This window comes from Pungitius pungitius, unplaced genomic scaffold (assembly GCF_949316345.1).
Source record: "Pungitius pungitius unplaced genomic scaffold, fPunPun2.1 scaffold_33, whole genome shotgun sequence".
Classification (NCBI taxonomy): domain Eukaryota; kingdom Metazoa; phylum Chordata; class Actinopteri; order Perciformes; family Gasterosteidae; genus Pungitius; species Pungitius pungitius.
The window spans coordinates 433,562-456,200 of record NW_026909866.1 but is presented as its reverse complement, the minus strand read 5'-3'; the positions used below and the strand labels follow the sequence as shown (position 1 = coordinate 456,200).

At 56.1% G+C, this 22,639-nt stretch overlaps 2 protein-coding genes and 4 non-coding genes across 6 annotated transcripts; 4 read left to right on the top strand and 2 right to left on the bottom strand.

The window, feature by feature from the left end:
* Positions 1 to 13,864: 13,864 nt before the first annotated feature.
* Positions 13,865 to 16,232, bottom strand: LOC134102876 (piggyBac transposable element-derived protein 4-like). Its single transcript, XM_062560514.1, has 2 exons — positions 15,149 to 16,232; positions 13,865 to 14,994 (listed from the first exon to the last, which is right to left on the bottom strand). The coding sequence occupies exons 1-2, from the start codon at positions 16,071 to 16,073 to the stop codon at positions 13,865 to 13,867; spliced, it is 2,055 nt and encodes a 684-aa protein (XP_062416498.1). The 5' UTR covers positions 16,074 to 16,232.
* Positions 16,233 to 16,688: 456 nt separating this feature from the next.
* On the bottom strand, positions 16,689 to 18,069 carry LOC119206987 (uncharacterized). Its single transcript, XM_037457649.2, has 4 exons — positions 17,725 to 18,069; positions 17,246 to 17,605; positions 16,960 to 17,078; positions 16,689 to 16,891 (listed from the first exon to the last, which is right to left on the bottom strand). Exons 1-4 carry the CDS (start codon positions 17,795 to 17,797, stop codon positions 16,772 to 16,774), a joined length of 672 nt encoding a protein of 223 aa, XP_037313546.1. The 5' UTR covers positions 17,798 to 18,069; the 3' UTR covers positions 16,689 to 16,771.
* Positions 18,070 to 20,924: 2,855 nt separating this feature from the next.
* Positions 20,925 to 20,997, top strand: trnav-uac (transfer RNA valine (anticodon UAC)). The gene has a single exon. It is a non-coding gene; the product is annotated as a tRNA-Val (tRNA).
* A 461-nt stretch (positions 20,998 to 21,458) lies between these two features.
* trnav-uac (transfer RNA valine (anticodon UAC)) lies at positions 21,459 to 21,531 on the top strand. Its single transcript has one exon. It is a non-coding gene; the product is annotated as a tRNA-Val (tRNA).
* Positions 21,532 to 21,991: 460 nt separating this feature from the next.
* On the top strand, positions 21,992 to 22,064 carry trnav-uac (transfer RNA valine (anticodon UAC)). Its single transcript has one exon. It is a non-coding gene; the product is annotated as a tRNA-Val (tRNA).
* Positions 22,065 to 22,525: 461 nt separating this feature from the next.
* On the top strand, positions 22,526 to 22,598 carry trnav-uac (transfer RNA valine (anticodon UAC)). Its single transcript has one exon. It is a non-coding gene; the product is annotated as a tRNA-Val (tRNA).
* Positions 22,599 to 22,639: the final 41 nt, after the last annotated feature.

The following is a 22,639-nucleotide window of genomic DNA, read 5'->3' as shown; positions in this document are numbered from 1 at the left end:
GACGATCAAACCCCAGATTCGGGAGCTGCTGCCGAGCGAGGGTACTCGGCCGCAATGGCGGCGGACGACATATTCCACATGTTCCCCGGGCCTGGGGAGCGCCGGGACGCGGGGTTGAGTGATACCAGCGAGACCGATCGCTTCATACAAAAACGGTACCCGATGCTATACCTGAACCTCAACGCTCACGACCAGCCCTCCGTTGTCGACGTGAGTTACGAGAACGAGGGCACTGGCTGTACCCTGTGCGAATTGGACAGGAACACGTTGGACTCCATGAAAGTGCTCAAGCCGCACCAGGTGAAGGCCTACCTGGAATCCTACAACCACAAATTCACAGAGGAGCAAGTCAACATTCATTTGGCCCACACCGTGAGGGATGAAAATGTCATCGGCGTGATACAGAACATGTCCGTGGACCTGATCAGCAAATCGTACTCACTGGCAAACAACACCTCCCTGCGCATCATGAACCGCGTCAGAACGCACATGGGTAGACCGCTATTCGTCCCTGACCAGGACGTGGCTAAGGTTCACAACGACGCCGTTAAACAGTTCATGGGCCTGGCGTCTACGTGTCAGGCGTTGATGAAGTACAAGAGCAAAGACACCGGAGGGGGCACCGACAGTAATCCTCTGTTGTAAGACAAGGTACTATCGAACGCTACCGTAGTGTCCGAGTGGCTGTATTCGACACCTGATCCCTTGACTCGACCATCCTCTCATTCTCACCCTCGCCCACCTCTCCTCGACGCATGCACATGAGGCTCCTAATAGCCCTCTCGCTCACGTGGCTCCCGTGCCTCTCGAGCCCGCCTCTAAGGAACAGCACCAACAACCCTTACGGCTACGCTCCCTACGCCTGGGTCGATGTTGGCCCACCCAATGCCCGCAGCGCCGGATGGTGTCTGGGTTTCAGTCGCAGCGGCTTCGCTTTGACCGTCGGCGACTACAACCACACGAGCGACATGTGCACACACTACTGCCCGGGGACGATCTACGCCTACTGGAAGCCCGCCCGGAAATCGGCTGCCGCTCTCAACGGGGACGAGGGCGGAAGCTCCATACTCGGCGCCTTTGTCAAGAGGCTGGACAAGTCGTCCTGCCTCGTGGTCCCGGGAGGTTTCAAGTGTTCTGATCGCGTCGTCGCAAGCACCCCCTTGAACAAGATATCAATTCTGCTCCACGCCAGCCCTCGCAACAGAGACTATTACTTTGGCGAGGACCCAATGGCCAAGTGCGGGTCCGATCCTCAATGCGAGGCGTTCAAGCTCTTGCGGAGGACGCTACACGCGCCTGCCGCGAGCAGAAAATGGCCCACGGCCGACGACGTCCAAACTGTACGAAATTCCCCATATGCTTGCGTGCTCTCCTACATGGGCCTCGGGGACGTCGAGTCCATCGGTGGCTGTTACGCGCAACTGGGGGACAACTGTTTTGCGTCCGAAGGTAACAGGTTCTGCATAGGCAACAGAAGCTCTCGAGTGGGTATAACCAACGGGGACGCCGACGCCTCGGCCCCGATTGCCATATGCGAGGTCTCCAGCGCCGCGAGTCTACGCCACCGGGACCCCGCGTGCAGACCCACGCCCACGGAGATCAGGGACTTTCTCGTCCCGTCGTCCTGCGACGCCACAATCGTTTCTGTGGACCGAGCCATGTACGAAAAAGACCATCTGTCCGTCGCTCTCGACGTGGAAACCTTCAACGCGGCGGCCCAAGCTGGTCACGTCATCATGAAGGTGTCCTTCGACGGGTGCCTCCTCCCGATTGCCTCGACTGGCGAGGGTTTCTCTCAGGTCGTCGAGACCGTAGCCGAAACTCTGTCCAAAGTGATGGTGTCCGCGTCCTCGATGGCTATCATGCTGGACGCGGCCGACTGGGGAGCGACTGAGTGTCCTCGCGCCGACTGGCAGAGTGCGGAGATCACCAGCGAGGTGGCGGCTCTCGCCTCGGCTCTGATCAGACACGGAGTGTTGAAAGTCTTTCTCAGGCTGCCCAGATCGCTCGCCCTCCTGAACGATATTGACTTCTCGCGGCTGGGCGCATTCGAGGCTTTCGTGACACCCGCCGGGGCGGTGGATATGAGTCGCGCTGGACACTGTCAAAATATGTGGGTGTCCGCGAGCGGAGACGAATCGTCGAAAGGGGTAATGCCGTATCTCTTGACTCTGCTGAGGCGAGGCGTCAGGGCCAACAAGGTCATCTTCACGCTGTCCCTCACGGGGGGACGTAAGATCAGTCCGCTCAAACTCGGGGACTCGGATATCACCGCCGAGCTGTCGCTTGGTGACATGGAGACCAACCCCGCGTTAAAATGCAACGAGGACCTGAACACCAAGTGCTGCTCCGGGTCCAGTGTCACCGTTTGGGCCAGGGACGTGATAGCGAACGTCACCATGACCTCAACCTCATTCGAGACGCTCAAGCAATTGCCCGAGCTGGTGGCCGTTGCTTTTGCCATCAACCAGTTTGTCATAGCCCCCGTGGATTCGGATTTCAGGCGAGGTGTGCGATCCGACACCCCCGCGATACTGGGAATCACGTCGGCCGTGCACAGGCTGCGGGACTGGAAGAGGCAACAGATAGTGGCAGGCATGGCCACCGGTTCGCGCATTGGGAGGAGCGGGCGATCGGCCTCGCATCTGGACAACCTGGGGTCGTTGAAGAAGGACGACGTGACCGTTCCCGAAACCCCGTACAAGGACCCGGCCTCGGGCTCCAAGAACTGCCTGGACCCTGAGTACAACATAGGCCTGAGTAACACTGTCGTGTGTCCCGGGCTCATAGCCGCTCACGGCGCACTGGGCATATTCAAGGAGCCCCACAAGGAGATGCACAGTACCAGCTACGATAAAATCTACATTGCCAATCTGTACGAACTCGAGTCGTGCACACAAGGAGAACCTAGCAAAAGGGCCATCGTCTCCACGAGGCCGCCCCAGATTGCTGTCAACGTCAACACCTTTATCCCCACGACGGACCGAGCCCACTACATGGTAGGCATCCTGGATTCGGAACAGCTTGTGGAATACGTGCCTCCCGTGAACGAGGTCTGCGTCGCCTACAGCACTGGGGAGAGAGTACACAGCATGAACCTGGTCTCGGTGGACGACAGCTACTCGGCCGACACCCCGGTGGTCGACGGCGACCGCGGGTTGATAGTTAAACCGGTTGAAGCGTTGTATTTGGTGTCAAACTTCACTCCGGGCATAGACTATGTCAACATGAACGTCAGCTGCGTCAACTACGACGTGAGTGCTCTACAGCCCTGTCTCATCGCCATATGCGGCGGTGACAACAGTTGCAGGAGGGATTACGGGAGACTCTGCAAGTCGGCACACGAGATCATCAACGACGCTCGCAGGGCCGGCGACATGATGAAGCAAGGTCTCCAGGAGTTGGCGGTGCAGGAGAAAAAGTCTAAGATGTACGAGCTGCCTGACAACGCGCCCTTCCCCTGGCTGGACAAGCCACAGGGAGGCCGCGGTAGGCACAAGAGGTTTGCTTTCGGAGTAGTGACGGGCATGGCGGCCTTGGCTCTTGCGTGGCACGTGTCCAACCGGATGGACAACTTGGGGGATCAGATGGACGCCCTCAAGAACTCGTACGTCTCCGTGACAAACAAGGTCGTTGAAGTGAGCCACAAGCTCAACGCCAACATAGCCCTGGTCAACAGTAGGATCGACGACCAGGAGAATATGCTAGAGAAGAATAACCAGATCGCCAACAGCAACTTTGCCATGATCAGGGACACGTTGATGAGGAATACAGAGGCGGCCTTGCGCGACACCAACGTCAAGTTCTCGGTTCTGGCCAGCTATCAAATGTGGTACGCTCAGATGCAGAGCGTCACCCATCAGATGCTGCAGGCCGCCATGCACACCAAGTTCATGGCCGCAGGGGTTGAAAACTGTCTGCGACAGATAGCGTCGAAGCGTTCGGGCAGCTGTCCCAGCGGCATGACGATTATGCGGGAGCACCCGGGCTTGACCGATTTCCCCACCGTCGGTACTGCCCTGTACAAAGACAGAAAGCTTTTCATAGTGCACTCGGTCCCCAGAACTGTGGAAAAGACCACAGTCAGAGGGATCATACCCATGCCCAGGATGAGCACGGACGGAGTCCCCTGCTGGCCTGACTACAACGTGTGGCTGATAGACGGCCACTACTACGAACCGTCCGAATGTCACGGAAAGTACTGTCACATGCCCGAGCCCCACGACAGGTACCTTAGGTGCGTCGAGGATCCCGGCGAGTGCAAGACAGTGTGTGCGCCCTGTCACAGAGGTGTCTGCTATCGGGATAAGAAAGTCACTTGGACGGAGGGCTCAGTCGCGATAGAGATCAAGTCCCCTCCTCTCAGACAGCTCTTGAAATTGCACATATCGGACGGCCCGGTGTCCTTCTCAGATCTACTGAAAGACAAGATCCCGGGAATGTCCGAAATGGGTTTGCTGCAAGCCATAAACACCAGCGTGATGCTCGTGGACGTGCGTGAGGACCTGGAGAACGTCACAAGAAGCCTACTAGAGTTTGACAAGCGTTACGAAGAGCTCTCAGCTAGCAGGGTCACGTTGGGTGGTTGGCTCTCTGGAATTGGCAGTGTTGCGGCCCTGTGGACTTCTGTGGCTATACTCGTGGTTTGGTGCACTGCGCTCTCTGCTGGGATCTGCTACACGATCTTCTGCGGAGGTGGTGGGAATGGGGGGTTTGTGCTTTTGAACCAGACCAGGAAGCGGTCTAAGGTGTTATAGGCACAGGCCACGCGTGTAAAGCTGTGTATATGTCCCTATACTTGTATCCCTATATGTGGACTTTAATAAACCCGTGTGTGTCAACGAGTGTGCGTCTCATTGTGTGTGTGTGTTTTGTATCACATATCGCAGCCGGGAGTGAGAAGGGGGGGGGGGGGTCACAAACCAGGATCGGCCACAGCGTTCAGTGAAGCCACGCGGTCGGACGACATTAGGAACAACACACAGTAGGTCGGAGGGATGGGCGGCCATGAAATTGGTCGGAGGTTTGGGAGGACACGAAATTTGTCGGAGGAAAAGTCTCAGTCAAATACCAAAAATACCCAGTTGCTATACACAGTCCCCATACGCAGTCCCCCACCCGCCCTCTCCTCTCCCTTTAGGGCTGCGCACTTGAGCCATGGATAAGGCTCTGCCTTTCGTGGATTTTTTCCCTGGCATCTATCCTGAGCGCAGAGCTGTGGCCCCGGCGTCGGAGGCTGACCTGATCGGGGTGATGGTCAAATCTGTCCTCTTTGATAGACAGGAAGAGACCATCCTGTGCAGAGGGTTGGTGGTGCAGGCTCGAGATGCCATCTATACTACCGTACACTTTAAAGTTACCGGCATAGCTCCTGTCGTAGGCTATGACCTAGACTTGATTTGTGATCAGAATGGTGAAGAGGAGACTTGGGAGCAGGTACGGAAAACCTGGTCCAGGCACTTTGTAGCCGAGCCGGTGTGCGTGCACGTTCATCACGACGACATTAAGCGAAAAGTAAGGGCGAGTGTGTTCCCGCTCAAAAGTATACACCTGGCCAAGAGGTACATGGAGACCGTGAGGGGCGCCCTGACCTTTGGAGATCTCTGTCCAGACAAGGGCTACTACATTGCTCGAGACGGTAACACGCCAGCCCTATGCTCCAACGTTATGTTCGGCAGGATGTATTTTGTACCCGCAGACAAGCTAAACCAGGTCCTCTCGGTTTCCGAACTCGTCTACGACCACGAGAGGTCCGAGGCCGAGGCCAAGCTCTTTGATGCTAAACACGTGCCCTATTTCTACAAGGCCGCGTGTCTGGATATTGAGACCGTGTTTGACAAATCTTACCGGGACAACAGCCTACGATGCGAGGCGTTCGCGTACAAGTTTCCCTACTGCACTGAGCGCACGGTCGCAGACATGGCAGAGTACAGGAATAATCTGGTCCACAGGCTAAAAGCGGGCAAGCAACAATTACCCAAACAGAGTAAGCTAATATCCATCCCTGCCCTGGCGCCGGACATGCCAGGTCAGCAGCACGAGATCACCTGCGTCTCTCTCGTGATCCTCAACTCCCACGTGCCCAAGGCCTCACCTGATCTCCACAGGAAGAGGCTGATAGTGCTCTATAACAAATGCAAAGTGACACACAACCTTTACCCACGGGCGGACCACGACTTGGCCCGGGCCGTCGGTCTGGAAGATGTCACGAGGATTCGGGTTAACCCTTGCTCCAGTGAACTCGCGCTCATTGAAAAGGTGATCCGATTGCTTTACCACTACGGCATAGAACTCCTGTATGTGTACAACGCAGAGTTTGACGTCAGGGTCATTGAGCAGCGCGTGCATTTCTACGCAGAGTCAAACTACTGCGAGCGCCTCGATGCCGCTACTCGCAAACGATGCTCCTTGCTACTGCCTGCCTGGAACGGGCTCTTTGTCGCCAGGGCCTTGGCTGAGGACGTGGTGCCTTTCTTCCAGTTTGAAAACGTCCGATACCTGGAAATGTACAAAGAGATGCTCAAGAGAGTAGGTTCGCTGTTGCTGAACGGAACCCTGACGGAGCAAAGGCTGCAGATGATATCCGTGCACATCGAGTCGTTCAACAAAGACAAGGCTAAGTTGGGCCACTTCAAGATGAACGCCTGCGGTATGAACATCATAGATCTGTACAGAATGGCGGGGACCAGAGAAATCAAGTTTGCGTGCACCAGCATGAAGCTGAACGACGTGGCGCCGTTCGTTGTTGCCAAGGTCAGGGAGCTGCACGGAAAGCCCCCGAAGGACAACAGAAAGCTTTACAAGCTGGCGGGCGTTGCGTATTCTAAAATGGACGAGATGATCAGCATTGGGGGAGAGAGTCTTTTCGCCGTGCTCCTCTACAACTTGGTCGACTCGCAGCTGTGCGCGAGATTGGCTAAAGTCCTCAACCCTGTATCAGCCATGTTCCACAGATGCAGGAGCACTCTCAATATAGACGTCGTTGTACACGGCAGAGGCGATAACTTTGGCGGCTTCGTGCAGAGCATTCACACGGTCCAGATCCCTCAGCTCAAGTGTACGTTGGATACTCTCAGAGTCAAAGCGGGACCTGTGGGCAGGGAACTAAACAGCCGCCTGCGATGGAAACTTGACTCCGGCAGCGAGACATGGATGGGGGGAGCCGTGTGCAACCCTCTGACGGGCCTACACTATTCCGGACCCGGCATGGGCCTGGAGCTGTCGTTTGACTTCTCGAGTATGTACCCGTCCATCATGTGCGCCCTCAACATCTCGCCTGAGACCACCATCCCCTGGCCTCCCTCGCGCTTCCCCCACGATCTATCCGGATGGGTGTGTTACAACTGGGAAGCCGAGGGGTTTGAGTGCGCGTCGCTCATTCTCAAGTACGACCAGACTCAAAGCGGCTTTGCGCGGGTCCCGGCCGTATTATCGTCCTCGGTCGAGTACTATTTGAATCGGCGGGCCGAGTTCAAGAGGAAACTCAAGAATCCTGACATCAGCGAGGTCGAGCGGGACTACTTTAAGATGCAGGAAGGGGAGTGCAAAGTATTGGCCAACTCCTTCTACGGAACGGCCCCCTACCCCTGTGGGCCTCTCACGTCCGGCCACGGTCGGCAACAGATTGCCGTGGTCAATAGCTGCGTGGCCACCTTTTACCAGCACCGCTGCCCTGTCGTCTATGGAGACACGGACAGCGTCATGGTGTCAGTTGGATATGGACCTGAGGACCTACCAGAGAGCGAAGTGCCAGACGCGGACCGCCGAGGCGACTCGCCTGGCCGGGAGGAAGAAAGCGAACTGCTCGAGACCTTCGCCCGTGAGGCCCGCACAGCACTGGGTGACAAGTTCAAGCGTGCCGGCGAGCAGGTGCCCGGCTTTCTGGACTGTGTGCACACTAGCTTGGTGGAGGACACTCTCAAGAGGATGTACGTGATAGGCAGAGGCAACATACCCCAAAAGGTAGTCAGAGACCCTAGAGGAACATTCACCAAGGAGGGGTATCCCGTCTATGTGGCCAGAGCGCCGGGATCGAAAGAGCCGACCGACGTCACCGGGCCCTTCGTCAAAGACAGGAGAGTCAAGCTTGAATACGAAAACAGTTGCTCCATATACTGCCATGTAGCCAAGAAAACCTACGTGGCTCTCACGCACTCCATAGACGACCGGGGCAAACTCGCCGCTGTCTCTGTCAAGGTCAGGGGACTGTCGGCCTTCAAAAGCATGCGCTCCCCCTGCGATTCCGCCGTCACGGACACCTTCATTGCGTGCGTGCTCAGGGGAGATTGCGTCAAACTGGAGACAGACCAAGTCTCCTGCTTTTCCACCTCTGCCTGGCACCAACTTAAGCGCGGGGATACAATCTTGTACCTGGACCGCAAACCCGACGTGGACGATCGCGGCAAGTGGGTGGACCTGCATCGAGCCAGCTCCTCTCTCGTCGCCCACAGAGTGCAGGCCGTCACCACGCTGCAGCTGGACTCTGGCTTCTCTGCAGTCGCGACAACTCTCTGCGACCCGCAGGGAGCCACCCTCACGATGAGAACGCTGTACAAGGACCAAAAGTACTGCATGAACCACATGTTCTCACACGAGCAAGCCATACTGAGGGACTTGCTTGTGTGCAAAGCGTCGCATCTCATCGCTTCAAAGATGGGAGCGGGATTCTTCCCCTGGAGCAGACTCATCAAATCCTCAAAGAACCGGCACTTTAGTCCACAAACACTGGAGCGTTTGAAAGTGAGCAACTCCAGTGTCAAGACCACGTACGTGGAAACCATTAGGACATGGCTACAGGAGATTACAGGACTCTCCGTCAAGCCCGTCCAAGTTAAGGAGTTTTATAAGTGCAATCCTTGCGAAGCGGCCTTGCACCGATACCCGCTGAACCTCCAGGCCAGCACGGGGTGCATTAAGGCCATGTTCGGAGGCTCGCTCGTGTGCGAATCGAAGCACTATGCTTCCCACGAAGTCACTGACCCTGTGAGCTATGAGTACGATTGCGGCCGCGACGGCGTCCACAACTCGGACGAGGGAGACGAACGGCCCCGCGGACCCCGGTCCGCTCTCTCCTCTAACTCAAAGCTCGTCCCTCACCCCTATCAGCCTTTCAACAAATGTTTTGCCAACTCTAGGGTGCTGGTAGCTCACTTCGTGGACCATACATTGGTCAACCGCTGCGGGAAGCTCGTGGCTCATTGCGTCGTGGACTACTGCTTGCCCCGCTACATGTACAGTTCTGCTCTGGGCACACAAAGCCTGGAAGTTTGTAAAGAGCACCTGCTCACCTCGATCACCTCAGTCAGAGCGAGGTTGAAGAAGGCGACCGCGGCTTTCAACGCCCTTATGAACAACTGCCCCGAACACATGATACCAGCCTGCGGGACTGGCGAGCTGGAACTCCTGAAGAAAAACAGGGAGACTGCGACGCGTCTCACGGGCGAAAAACTCCAGGCCTGTCTCAAGGTAATCACAGAGGATATGTCCCTACAACCCGGGGAGGTCTACAGGAACCTAAGCGCTTCGCTCGGGAAAGAAATCACGGAGGCCGTGGCCAAAGGCATAGTGTCCCTGAGAAATGATTCTTTGGTACCCCCCAACTCGGACGACGTAATCGCGCTCTCTGTACCGAGTGTCATGCTGACAGATGCTGGGATAGCGTCCTCGACTGGTGGGCTTCACGTAATGAGAAGCGAAGTGTGTGAGAGGACCGTCATTGACCTGGCCGGTCTTCTGTATCAGACTGTACTCATGATGCAGATACAAACTCCTGAAGCGTTCGGTCCGGCCGTTGCCATGTTCCCCACGTCCGTCCTTTGCATCATGCCCTACTCTTGCGAGGACGCGAATCTGATGCAAAAGTGGATTGAGACCTTTGTGGAAAAGAAGTGGCTAAAGCCGAGCCGAGCCAAGCTCGGAAAGAGGACGCGCTCCCTCGCGGATCCCAGGGAGGTCTTATATCATTGCGCAGGCTGTAAAAACTTCTACAGGGACTTGTTTGCCGACAACGTCCCAGCGCACGTACTTATCCAACACGTCTACGGTGAAGACAAGAGGAGAAGGCTAGGACAATGTGTCGGTGGGCGGTGGGTTTTCTGATCTTCCACAAGGTGCCTTTGTATTTATGTATCTGTGTATTTGCTCGAGATTGACACAGTAATTGCTGTATATACGATTCCGTAGACTCCGAAGAGTGTGGCGATAACCGCCCCCCCCCCCCTATTTTTTTGACTAGACATGTCTTTTAGTCGAAAGGAGTACGTCTTCTCGCACACCATGACCAGGTCTAGTCAGGCTCATCAGCCTGCAATGGTCAAAATTGACTTGGGTGGCATTATACCCTTTGGTGAATGCAGCACTCTGTTTATCGTTGACAACATGAGAGTTAACGCCTACAAGCAAGGTACCAGTGAGAAAATGCCACTCAAGTTCACCGTTCTCAACGACACCAAGAAAAGGGTCCTGACAAACGATATGTGCAAGCTTTCCTCCAAGTGGTGGGTTGACATCGACCAAGGATCCCGTCTCACGATAGCGGGCACAGACACCGAACCCTTCTGTCGCACCCAGTGTGTGTATGACGACGAAAACAGGCAGGCTCTCCTGAACGTCTTGAGGTTCATGATGTCACACAGCCTCCGGACCTCCGACAGAGCAATAGGGGCTTTCGACGTTCTCGTCGACACTACCCAAGGGGAATTTGAATTCAAGTGCGCCCTGTGTTCGGTGACCGGCGTCGCCTGCGTAACGAAAGGAACCAGCGGGCTTCCCTCGTTCTCCTTTCCCCGGTGCGCGGACAGCTACGTGTGCGTACCGTCCCAAAAGCCGTGCGCTGACGAAGGCTACGAGGCCCTCGTGAAGGTCTTGGCTCTGGTGAGATCGGCTTCCCGCGACAACCTTGGCGTCGTGAAACAGGTCACTCAGGAGATGGGTGCCGACCGAGCGTTTCAAGAACTCGACTGCACATCCTTCCCTCCTACGCAAATCTACACGGGAAACATCGTCATCCCGTATCATTTGATGAAATACGTGACCTCTCTGTACAAGACAATGAGCGAGTACGCCAACAACATTGCTGTCGTAAACGAGAAGACGCCTCATGTCAGGGTGTTGATCGAAAGCCCCTTGGAGAACATGGGTGAAATCACCGGTCGAATGTCCCTAACGCTAATCTACGGAGCGACTCTCTTGGACATCTACACCAGGCTCGGACACGCGGAGGGATGTGCGGAACAACAAATCGACAGTCTTGTCAACATGACACAGTTGGGAAACGACGTGTTGATCAGGAAGACTCATTTGAATTTTATGTTAAACAACGACATGTCCATAAAGGATTGGTGTAACTTCTACTATAGTTGAAATAAGAAAACTATATATGTATCTGTCAAGCATTTGTGCAAATGTGAATAAAGACAAAGCAGATTGGTGTGTCAATCCATTGTGTTTTTATTATTGATTCAGACTGACTTTAGAAATACATAAACAAACTGACACATACATGACTACAATGATATTGACCGGATACAAATGTATCTGTACTCGGAGTAGTGGAAAGGCTGAGTTACATTTCTTTACCCCTCCTTGATCCAAGTCATTGTTACAATTGTGAAACATTAACACCGACAAACGATGGTTGACATTTATGCATTCATCAAAAGGTATCAAATATGATACAACATAGACAGAAACGCACACACCGACACATTTCACACATAGAAATGCAGAGAAAAGCCAGCAGGTTCTTTCTCGATATGGTCCCCTACTACCCCGGGTTTGGGGCTCTCACCATTTGGGTATCGATTTTTAAAACGGCCCCTCTGTAGATCGAAGCATATATTCACTTCGTTATCCCTCCCGTTGTCCTCCCATCCTCCAGCAGTCGCACGCACGTACGTACGTACGCGCTTACGTCACGCGTTCAGCCATCATACAACCCCGCCCTCCGGTAGTCGCACGTACGTACGCGCTTACGTCACGCGTTCAGCCATCATACAACCCCGCCCTCCGGTAGTCGCACGTACGTACGCGCTTACGTCACGCGTTCAGCCATCACACACCCCCGCCCTCCGGCAGTCGCACGTATGAACGTACGCACGCACGTACGTACGCGCTTACGTCACGCGTTCAGCCATCACACAACCCCGCCCTCCGGTAGTCGCACGTACGTACGCGCTTACGTCACGCGTTCAGCCATCACACACCCCCGCCCTCCGGCAGTCGCACGTATGAACGTACGCACGCACGTACGTACGCGCTTACGTCACGCGTTCAGCCATCACACAACCCCGCCCTCCGGCAGTCGCACGTATGAACGTACGCACGCACGTACGTACGCGCTTACGTCACGTGTTCAGCCATCACACACCCCCGCCCTCCAGCAGTCGCACGTACGAACGTACGCGCTTACGTCACGCGTTCAGCCTTCACCTCTCTGTGCAAGACTATTATGGCCCTTTCGCAATACCTGAGACGGCGAGAACGGACTTGCGTTCCCGCGAGAATACACTCGGGAGGTTCGGGGGGGGGGGGGGGGGGGGGACGGTCATTTCCGCCATTGGAACAGCAGCTGACTTGATGACGTCACCACGTCAGCTGGTCTTGCTAATACGCTTTAATTTAGTTTTTGATTTAAATATTTTACTATTAACAAGCTTTTGTCTCATTTTTTGTCTCAGAAATTGTATATATAAGCCGTCGTAAAATAGATAGCTTTATCAAGGAGGTTGTAACAAAAAATAAACTATTATACTAAAATATTTTAATGCACACACACACACACACACACACACACCTACCGTTTGTCTTGTTACTCATCAAGAGGCTGATAATCAGCGTAGTGGTCCTCGTGCAGCAAGCCGCTGACCGCACATCAAAGATCTTACAGAGTACAATAATCCATATGTGGATTTTTTTATTCATTATTTTTACAAGTCAGAGCTTCAGATTTTCTTTGAAGCTCTTCCGCCAGTTTAGACTCTCGAGCGCGGTGCTCACCTCGTGTCCTTTAATTAAAACATTGTTAGTTTTAATGCACAACGATGGACAATAAACAAGCTGCGCTCTGCGCATACAGACAATACGTATGTACAAAAGTTACATGTAAACATGAAGTTATGAATCTAAACAAACAGACGGTGAACAACCTCCGTCTCTGACACCACGTTAGAAAACGTACCAAGACTCGTCGTGGTACAGCTCGACGAGTCTCACGTATAAACCGCTACGGAGACGCGAAAACGACCGGCGGAGCATTTCACAGCAGACTCGACGAAAACAGGCCGCTCTCCGCGGGCTGCGAGATGATCAGCTGACCTCCCGGCGCTGGAGGGTGTCCGTTATGACGGTCCGTTATGTCCGCTACACGTCCACGGGGCAGATTGTTACGTTAAAGGCTGTTGACAAACGTTTGCTTTAACAACTAACTTTAGTCATAAAATTACATAACGTTACTTAAATAAAGTAGTATTTATAAAACTCGGACTGTGTGTTTATTTTCCTCCGTCGGTCGTTGTCGCCTGCCGCTTAGGTTGAAATGCATTCTGGGATATTTGGCTCTCACAACAACAGGCGAGCCTGCTCCGATGCATTGTGGGTACAATGGAGGGGGCGCGAGTCGCGTATTATGACCGCGTTCGTGTCGACGAGGAAGACTCATTTAGAATTTCACGTTAAACGGTGCAACTTTTACTATAGTAAGCAAACTATATATATATGTATGTATGTATGTATCCGTCAAGTATTTGTGTAAATGTGAATAAAGACAATGCAGATTGGTGTGTACATCCATTGTGTTTTTATTACGTCAAGCATTCAGCCTTCACCCCCGCCCTCCGTTAGTAGTAGCACGCACGCACGCGCGCGTTCAGCCGTCACCCCCCTCCACACCTTGTCGTCCTCGCGTCCTCCAATAGTCGCAGGTGCGCGCCGCGCCTCCGTCGTCGCCGCCGTCGTCGTCTCCGCGCCCCCCGCCTCCGTCGCTCGAGACACGCCGGTCGGCGCAGGCGGGGCAGAACGCGCGCGAGCAGCCCCGGCAGATGTACCTCCTGCACGCGCAGCAGACGGTGTGCGTCTTGCTGTCCTTCTTCGACGGGCAAATCTGACACCTCTTCCTCTTGCTCGCCACCCTGGACAGAGCCGAGGCGACGGCCGCCGCCCGCGTTTCCGGCTCCCGTTCCGCCTCCGGCGCCGCCTCGGCTCGACCGCGCGCCCTCCGGGCGGCCCGCACGACCGCCGCGGACGCTTCCGTGCGGGGGAGACACGCCCTCCTCTCGACGAGCGGCGTCACGAGCTCTTTTCCGAGCCGCTCGAGGAAGAACCTGCGCTTGCTCCGCTTGCCGGACATCCAGTCGGGACGGACCTCTCGCCATATCACGAAGGCGTTGTAGGCGGACACGTCGACGACGTTGTGGAACACGACCAGGGGCCAGCGGGCCGTCATCCTCCTGCAGCTGTACGTGCCGATCACCTTGTCCAGGTTGTCCACGCCTCCCTTGTTGCGGTTGTAGTCCAGGATGATCGCGGGCTTCCCGTCCGGGCGGTCGCCGACCTCGGCCTCGGCGTGCCGCGTGCTCATGAGCACCACGTTGCGGTTTTTCTTGGGCACGTAGGACACCAGGGCCGTGGTGGGCGTGAACGCAAACATCGAAGAGAACACCGCCCTGTCCCTCGTCGCCAGCAGAGCGGGCGGAAGCTCGGGCTTGTTCTTTCGAACCGTGCCGACCACGGTGATCCCCCTGGCCAGGAGCCGGCGCGCCAGCTCGTAGGACGTGAAGTAATTGTCGCACGTCACGTTGCGACCCGCCAGGCCCTCCGTGACGTCGAGCACGACCCTCATCCCCAGGTTCCTCTCGGGGCCGCCGCCGCCCGTCGTCGGCTTGCCGGTGTACACTTGCATCTTCCACGCGTAGCTGGATCTGGCGTCGCACGCCACCCACGTCTTGATTCCGTATTTCGCCGGCTTGCTGGGCATGTACTGCCTGAAGGGACACCGCCCTTGGCGGCGGGGGGTTACGAGGAGAGAGAGAGAGAGAGAGAGAGACAAGACAGAGAGCGTCGTCATCATCATCATCATCGGCATTGTCTTTTCGCGAATCTTTACAAGAAAATAAAAAAAAGCCCCTCCGCCGCAGCCGCAGCCGCCGCTTACCTCTGAACGGAACCAGCTGCTCGTCCACGGTCACCTCGGGCCCCGGGTTGTAGAGGAGCGGCAGTCGGAGCACCCACGCGTCCCACACGTCTCGCACGGCCGCCAGTTTGTCGCTCGCTCGTCGCTCGCGCCTCGTCTCGCGGTCGTCGAATCGCAACAGTGTCGAGTACGCGTGAAAGTCCTTCAGCGGCATCGTGGCGCGGAAAATGGCCCTTCCGCTCTCCGCGTCCCACAGACTGGCGGCGGCCTCCCCTCTGGACCTGTACACGCCCGCCAGGATCAGGAGGCCCACGTAGGCGCGCAGGTCGACCCGGTCCATGCCTTTCCAGTCGTCCCCGTATCTTCTGCGACCTTCGAGGTTGGTCATCTCCAGGACAATGTCTTCTATCGCGGGCGTCACAAACAGCCGGAACGTCGAGGCGATGTCGGTGGCGCGGGACGCCGCTTCCTCCGTGGGCCCGGGGGTCGGCGGACCCGGCCGACTCTGCTCGTCGGTCGCGCCCCGTCTGCCGTGCGCCGTCGAGGACCACGTCAGTTCGCCGTTTTTGGACGGAAAGGTGCAGGTCTCGGGTCTTTCGCCCACGACGCGGTCTTCTTCTTCTTCTTCTCCTTCTTCTTCTCCTCCTTCTTCTTCTCCTTCTTCTTCTCCTTCCTCCTCCTCCTCCTCCTCCAAAGACAAAGCTTCGTTCTCCGGGTTGTATTCTTCGCCGCCGTCGTCGTCGTCGCCGTCGTCGTCGTCGTCGACGCCGTCGTCGTCGTCGTCGTCGTCTTCTTCTTCCCCTCGTAGCTCTCGTTCTTTGTTGTCAGCCGCGGTCGAAGCCTCTCCCTCTCCCATGTCAGAGTAGTGGTAGACCTTTCGCGGCTCCACCGGATCTGCGAAAAGACGTTCGAGGAGCTCGAGCGCGGTCGGCGTCGCGGCAGTCATGACTTCGGGCCCTTTCGGGGAGACGAGTGTTTCGCGCGTCGCCTCGCCCGACTTTATCACGCGACGTTAGTATCGCCTCTCTCGCCGACCCGTTCTGTCTCTTCTGGCTGTCTCTTCTGTCACCTACACGCACGCACGCACACACGCACGCACACACACACACACACACACACACACACAAATCCAGCACCTCGGACAGATCTGCGAGCGCGCGAGGAGAGAGAGAGAGAAATTCCAGCACCTCGGACAGAGGCCCCCGAGTCCCCCACCCCCTGAAGCTCTATCTGCGAGCGCGCGAGGAGAGAGAGAGAGAGAGAAATTCCAGCACCTCGGACAGAGGCCCCCGCGTCCCCCACCCCCTGAAGCTCTATCTGCGAGCGCGCGAGGAGAGAGAGAGAGAGAGAAATTCCAGCACCTCGGACAGAGGCCCCCGCGTCCCACACCCCCTGAAGCTCTATCTGCGAGCGCGCGAGGAGAGAGAGAGATAGAGAGACATGTATACTTTCATGATTCTTACCAAGAGTTTTGCACAAACTCCTCCTTGGTCACCCGCCAGCGCAGCCAGCGCAGGCAAACGCGCGGACAGAGAGTCAGGGGGAGGGGGGGGGGGGGGGGTGGCGTCTGTCCGAGGTGCTGGAATTTCTCTCTCGCTCTCTCTCTCGCTCTCTCTCTCTCTCTGCCCCGGTCGGCCGATGTCTCTAGCGCGCCACCGTCGCGTTCATGTCCTCGTACACGTCGTCGAGGGGGAACCGCTGCAGCTTCTTCCTCTCCTGCCGCTGCCGCCACCGCCGCAGCGCTTCCTTCGACATCCTGCACGCCTGTGTCGGAAACGAACGCGTTAGTCATTGCGGCGTCGCGAGGCTTTTTTTTTTGGTCGGGCGCCTACCTTCAGGAGCGTCCACGCGAAGCACCACGCGATGACGACGACGACCAGGACAACAAAGGCGCAGGTCGCCAGTGTCGTAGGGGGGGTGTCATCCCATAGCTCGTCTCGACACCTCTCGCCTGTCGCGGACACGAGAGAGAGAGAGAGAGAGAGAGAGAGAGAGAGAGAGAGAGAGAGAGAGAGAGAGAGAGAGAGAGAGAGAGAGAGAGAGAGAGAGCGAGAGCGGGTCATTCGCTCGGCCTCGACGCGATGTCCTGTTTCGCGCGCGTGCAATATTTTTGCTCACCCGGCGACGACGGCTGCGGCACGACCAGGAACACCGACCCCGTGCCCGGCAACTCCACGGGTCGCCGTTGGCGATCGTATTTCAAATACACACACTCGTACCGCCCCGCGTCGGCGGGAGTCACGGGGTCGATGACGACGTCCACGTCCGGAAACGTTTCGCTGCACCGAAGTCTGCCTCGGTATTCGGGGGCGACGGTGCCGCCGCCCGGCTGGTCGTCTTTGAACAGGACCCTTACGTCGCCGCGGCCGCCGGCGCCGCGACCCGTCATCAGACTCAGGTACTCGGGCTTCGGATGGGAAGATCGGCACCGGACGGTCACGGCTTCTCCGGGCTCCCTCCACACCGCTTCGTCGGGCCCTGCGACGATTTAAAAAAAAACCACGCCCCAAATCATTTCGCCTCGCCTCGCCTCGCCTCGCCCGCACACACACACACACACACACACACACACACAGAAACAAGCACGCGACGCTCACCGGGACCGCGCGGGGCCGCCGCGCAGGAGAGGCACAGGGTCGCCGCCGCGAGGCTCAGGTAGAAAGTCGACATGTCGGCAGAGCGCTTCCCGGCGTCGAGGCGATCCGTGAGTAGCACGCGACCGTTTCCGCGTGCGCATTCGTTAGTATGTCACCGACATCGATGTCATCGGCCACACGAACCCCGACCGAGGGTACGCGAACCGAGGTGGCCACCGCGAATTAAATTGTCACAAGCGGCCCCTCAAATCTTGTGCCATACGCTACACGACAAGGCAACGACACGTGGAGATTGGTTTTAACCTTTTATTTTATTTCACACACATACGCACGCACGCACGCACGCACGCACGCACACGGACTCCAAAGTCGCAGCGACGGGGACGGGTGCTCGTTTACGTGGAAAACACGTGTCGCACGAGGGTCCGGGTGGTCACGCGAAAGCGACGGTGAGAAGTGGCCGCCCGCTCGCTCCCTCGCTTCGTCTTCAGGGCGCGACGGTCGGCCGCATGTCCTCGTAAACGGCGTCGTCGGGCCGCCGGGCGCGCTCGGCCGTTCGGCACATCCGGGTCTGCGGACGCACGCACGCACGCGCACACACACACACACACAGGAACGGTTGTTGTTGTGAGGGATTGAGAAAAGCTTGCACGCGCACACACACACACACCACTCGGACTACGCGGCTACCTCGTGGATGATCCACGCGAGGAGCCCTATGACGACGGCGGTTCCCAGAAGCAGCGCGCCGACGCAGGTCACGTTCGCCACCAGGGCCGCCAAGCCGTCGCCCCAGCTCGCCGTACCTGTCGTCGTCGTCGTCGTCGTCGTCGGGAACAGCAAATGAAATACAAATAAAATGCGTTTAGCCCGCGGCGCGTTTAGCTAGCCTGCGTTACACCCCCCGCAGCCCTTTTGGGAAACTTGCGTGAATGTTGAGAAGGAGGAGGGCCAGCCGCCACCACCAGGAGCACCGACCCGGTTCCCCGCTGGTCCAAGGACAGGTCGAACCCAGGCTCGCGCCCCGAGTAAAAGCACCAGTACTGGCCCGTGTCTTCGGCGATCAGGTTCTCGATGACGGCCTCCGAGTCCGGGAACGTCCCGCTGAACCGAAGTCTTCCGCCGACGACGGCGTCGACCATGACCTTTCTCGGCGAGGCGCCCCGGGCCGCGAGCGTGAAGGTCTCGTCGCCGACGCTCTTGACCAGCCTCAGGGACCTCGGGCTCGCTCCGACAGCTCGGCACCGGATGGACACAGTTCCTCCGAGGTCTCTGCGCACCGCTCTGCCGCGCCCCGCGTAGGAAACCGCCGAAAAGGGCACGCGCGGGTCACTCTGCGGGACTGCGACGGCGAGACACAAGGCGGTCGCTAGCTTCAGATAGAAAGCCATCGTCACCGGCTGGCGTCTGTGGGTCGGAGCCGCTACTTATATTCCCGCGGCGGCCTTTCCCCCCCCCCCCCCCTTTTTCCTCCGACCAAGCTCTGCAGAGGGTGTGTGTGTGTGTGGGGTGAGGACTCCGCTGAGTCCTCCGACTGCAGCTGCGGCTCCCGGAGGCCTTCACGCCGTGGACTACGTAGAGGGATTTCTGCACCGCATCACTAAAGGAGCCAAAGGAGCGCAGAGGTCTCTCTCTCTCTCTCTCTCTCTCTCTCTCTCTCTCTCTACTAGTACTTTTGTTTATTTGGGGTTGTGTTTATTATGTGCTTTGTGTTGAGCTGATTTGATGTTGTGAATTGTTTTCTTGGGATGTTGAAAAATAAAGTGTTTTTGAAAAACCAAAAGAATCCCTCTCTCTCGCTCTGTCTGTGTGTGTGTGTGTGTGTGTGTGTGTGTGGTTCGGCACCCCTTCGGCCCTTTTGATTGCGACATACAGCGAAAGGTCAACTCGAGAGGCCTTGCCGCGGTTGGATATTATACTTTGTGTGGATCTTTTGCGGACGTTGATCGCGTACCTGAAGCCTCTCTTGCACTCGGCGGCGATGCATGTTATCGTCTGTCTCTCTCTCTCTCTCTCTCTCTCTCTACTAGTACTTTTGTTTATTTGGGGTTGTGTTTATTATGTGCTTTGTGTTGAGCTGATTTGATGTTGTGAATTGTTTTCTTGGGATGTTGAAAAATAAAGTGTTTTTGAAAAACCAAAAGAATCCCTCTCTCTCGCTCTGTCTGTGTGTGTGTGTGTGTGTGTGGTTCGGCACCCCTTCGGCCCTTTTGATTGCGACATACAGCGAAAGGTCAACTCGAGAGGCCTTGCCGCGGTTGGATATTATACTTTGTGTGGATCTTTTGCGGACGTTGATCGCGTACCTGAAGCCTCTCTCGCACTCGGCGGCGATGCATGTTATCGTCTCTCTCTCTCTCTCTCTCTCTCTCTCTCTCTCTCTGTGTGTGTGCGTGTGAGGTTCGGAACACATTCACCCATTGCAATCGTGACATGTAGGAAAACGTCATCTCTCGCCGAAGCCCCCCCCCCCCCCCCCCCCCCCTCGGTGGCGAAGCGAGCCGATTAGACCCGAGCGATGAGTTCTCGCGAGTTCTCGCGAGATGACGGCTCGCTACGAGCAGGGTCGTTCTGACCCGAATGACGTTGCCGAGGCGAGGGTCACACTGACCCGACGCCGTCGTCTGGGCTGAGGCGCTCGCCGGAGCGAGCCGATTAGACCCGAGCGATGCCGACTCGTAGCGAGCCGTCATCTCGCGACATCTCGCCGGGTCGTTCTGACCCGAATGACGTTGCCGAGGCGAGGGTCAGTGTGACCCGACGCCGTCGTCTGGGCTGAGGCGCTCGCCGGAGCGAGCCGATTAGACCCGAGCGATGAGTTCTCGCGAGTTCTCGCGAGATGACGGCTCGCTACGAGCCGGGTCGTTCTGACCCGAATGGCGTTGCCGAGGCGAGGGTCACACTGACCCGACGCCGTCGTCTGGGCTGAGGCGCTCGCCGGAGCGAGCCGATTAGACCCGAGCGATGCCGACTCGTAGCGAGCCGTCATCTCGCGACATCTCGCCGGGTCGTTCTGACCCGAATGACGGAGACGAGACGACGGTCCCGGCCCTTCTGATGGTGACGCGTAGCTAGCCGTCATCTCGCGAGACCTTGTCGGGTCGTTTTGACCCGAACAGCGCAGGCCTCTCTTGTGTGAATGTTGCCGAGGGTCAGAGAGACCCGAGGACAACGTGAGGGTTAAAAGAAACCTAGCTGTGGTTTCCGTAGTGTAGTGGTTATCACGTTCGCCTTACACGCGAAAGGTCCCCAGTTCGAAACTGGGCGGAAACATTGACCTTTATCCCGCCTTCTCTGCAAAAGAAAATTATTCACTTCGTCAATTAAAAAAGACTACGCTTCCAGTCTGAGCATACGCTTACTGTTTGACGAAGACTCTCCCCGTCAGGGAATCGAAACCTGGTCTTCTGCATGACAGGCAGAGATACTGTCCACTATACTAACGAGGAATCACTCTGAAATCCTTATGCCAGATTTCTGGCCGTGGTGAAGAGAAGGTACGCACTTGAACACTTTCCCTTCCGGCGAAAATTCAGTCCTGGCTGGGTTTGATCAGTCCTCAACTTCCTAGCGGAAAACCACAGCCTCGTACATGTAGGAATTGATTCTCATCCCGACCGCTTTAGAACTGACGTCAAACTGTAGCATAGTGATGAAGGTCAAGTCATGATGAAGCCATCAGATCAAGATCTTCCGCAAAGAGCAGGCATATGTTCAAAAGAAACCTAGCTGTGGTTTCCGTAGTGTAGTGGTTATCACGTTCGCCTTACACGCGAAAGGTCCCCAGTTCGAAACTGGGCGGAAACATTGACCTTTTTCCCGCCCTGTCTGCAAAAGAAAATTATTCACTTGGTCAATTAAAAAAGACTACGCTTCCAGTCTGACTATACGCTTACTGTTTGACGAAGACTCTCCCCGTCAGGGAATCGAAACCTGGTCTTCTGCGTGACAGGCAGAGATACTGTCCACTATACTAACGAGGAATCACTCTGAAATCCTTATGCCAGATTTCTGGCCGTTGTGAAGAGAAGGTACGCACTTGAACACTTTCCCTTCCGGCGAAAATTCAGTCCTGGCTGGATTTGATCAGTCCTCAACTTCCTAGCGGAAAACCACAGCCTCGTACATGTAGGGATTGATTCTCATCCCGACAATTTAGAACTGACTTTAAACTGTAGCATAGTGATGACGGTCAAGTCATGATGAAGCCATCAGATCAAGATCTTCCGCAAAGAGCAGGCATATGTTTAAAAGAAACCTAGCTGTGGTTTCCGTAGTGTAGTGGTTATCACGTTCGCCTTACACGCGAAAGGTCCCCAGTTCGAAACTGGGCGGAAACATTGACCTTTATCCCGCCTTCTCTGCAAAAGAAAATTATTCACTTCGTCAATTAAAAAACACTACGCTTCCAGTCTGAGCATACGCTTACTGTTTGACGAAGACTCTCCCCGTCAGGGAATCGAAACCTGGTCTTCTGCATGACAGGCAGAGATACTGTCCACTATACTAACGAGGAATCACTCTGAAATCCTTATGCCAGATTTCTGGCCGTGGTGAAGAGAAGGTACGCACTTGAACACTTTCCCTTCCGGCGAAAATTCAGTCCTGGCTGGGTTTGATCAGTCCTCAACTTCCTAGCGGAAAACCACAGCCTCGTACATGTAGGAATTGATTCTCATCCCGACCGCTTTAGAACTGACGTCAAACTGTAGCATAGTGATGAAGGTCAAGTCATGATGAAGCCATCAGATCAAGATCTTCCGCAAAGAGCAGGCATATGTTCAAAAGAAACCTAGCTGTGGTTTCCGTAGTGTAGTGGTTATCACGTTCGCCTTACACGCGAAAGGTCCCCAGTTCGAAACTGGGCGGAAACATTGACCTTTTTCCCGCCCTGTCTGCAAAAGAAAATTATTCA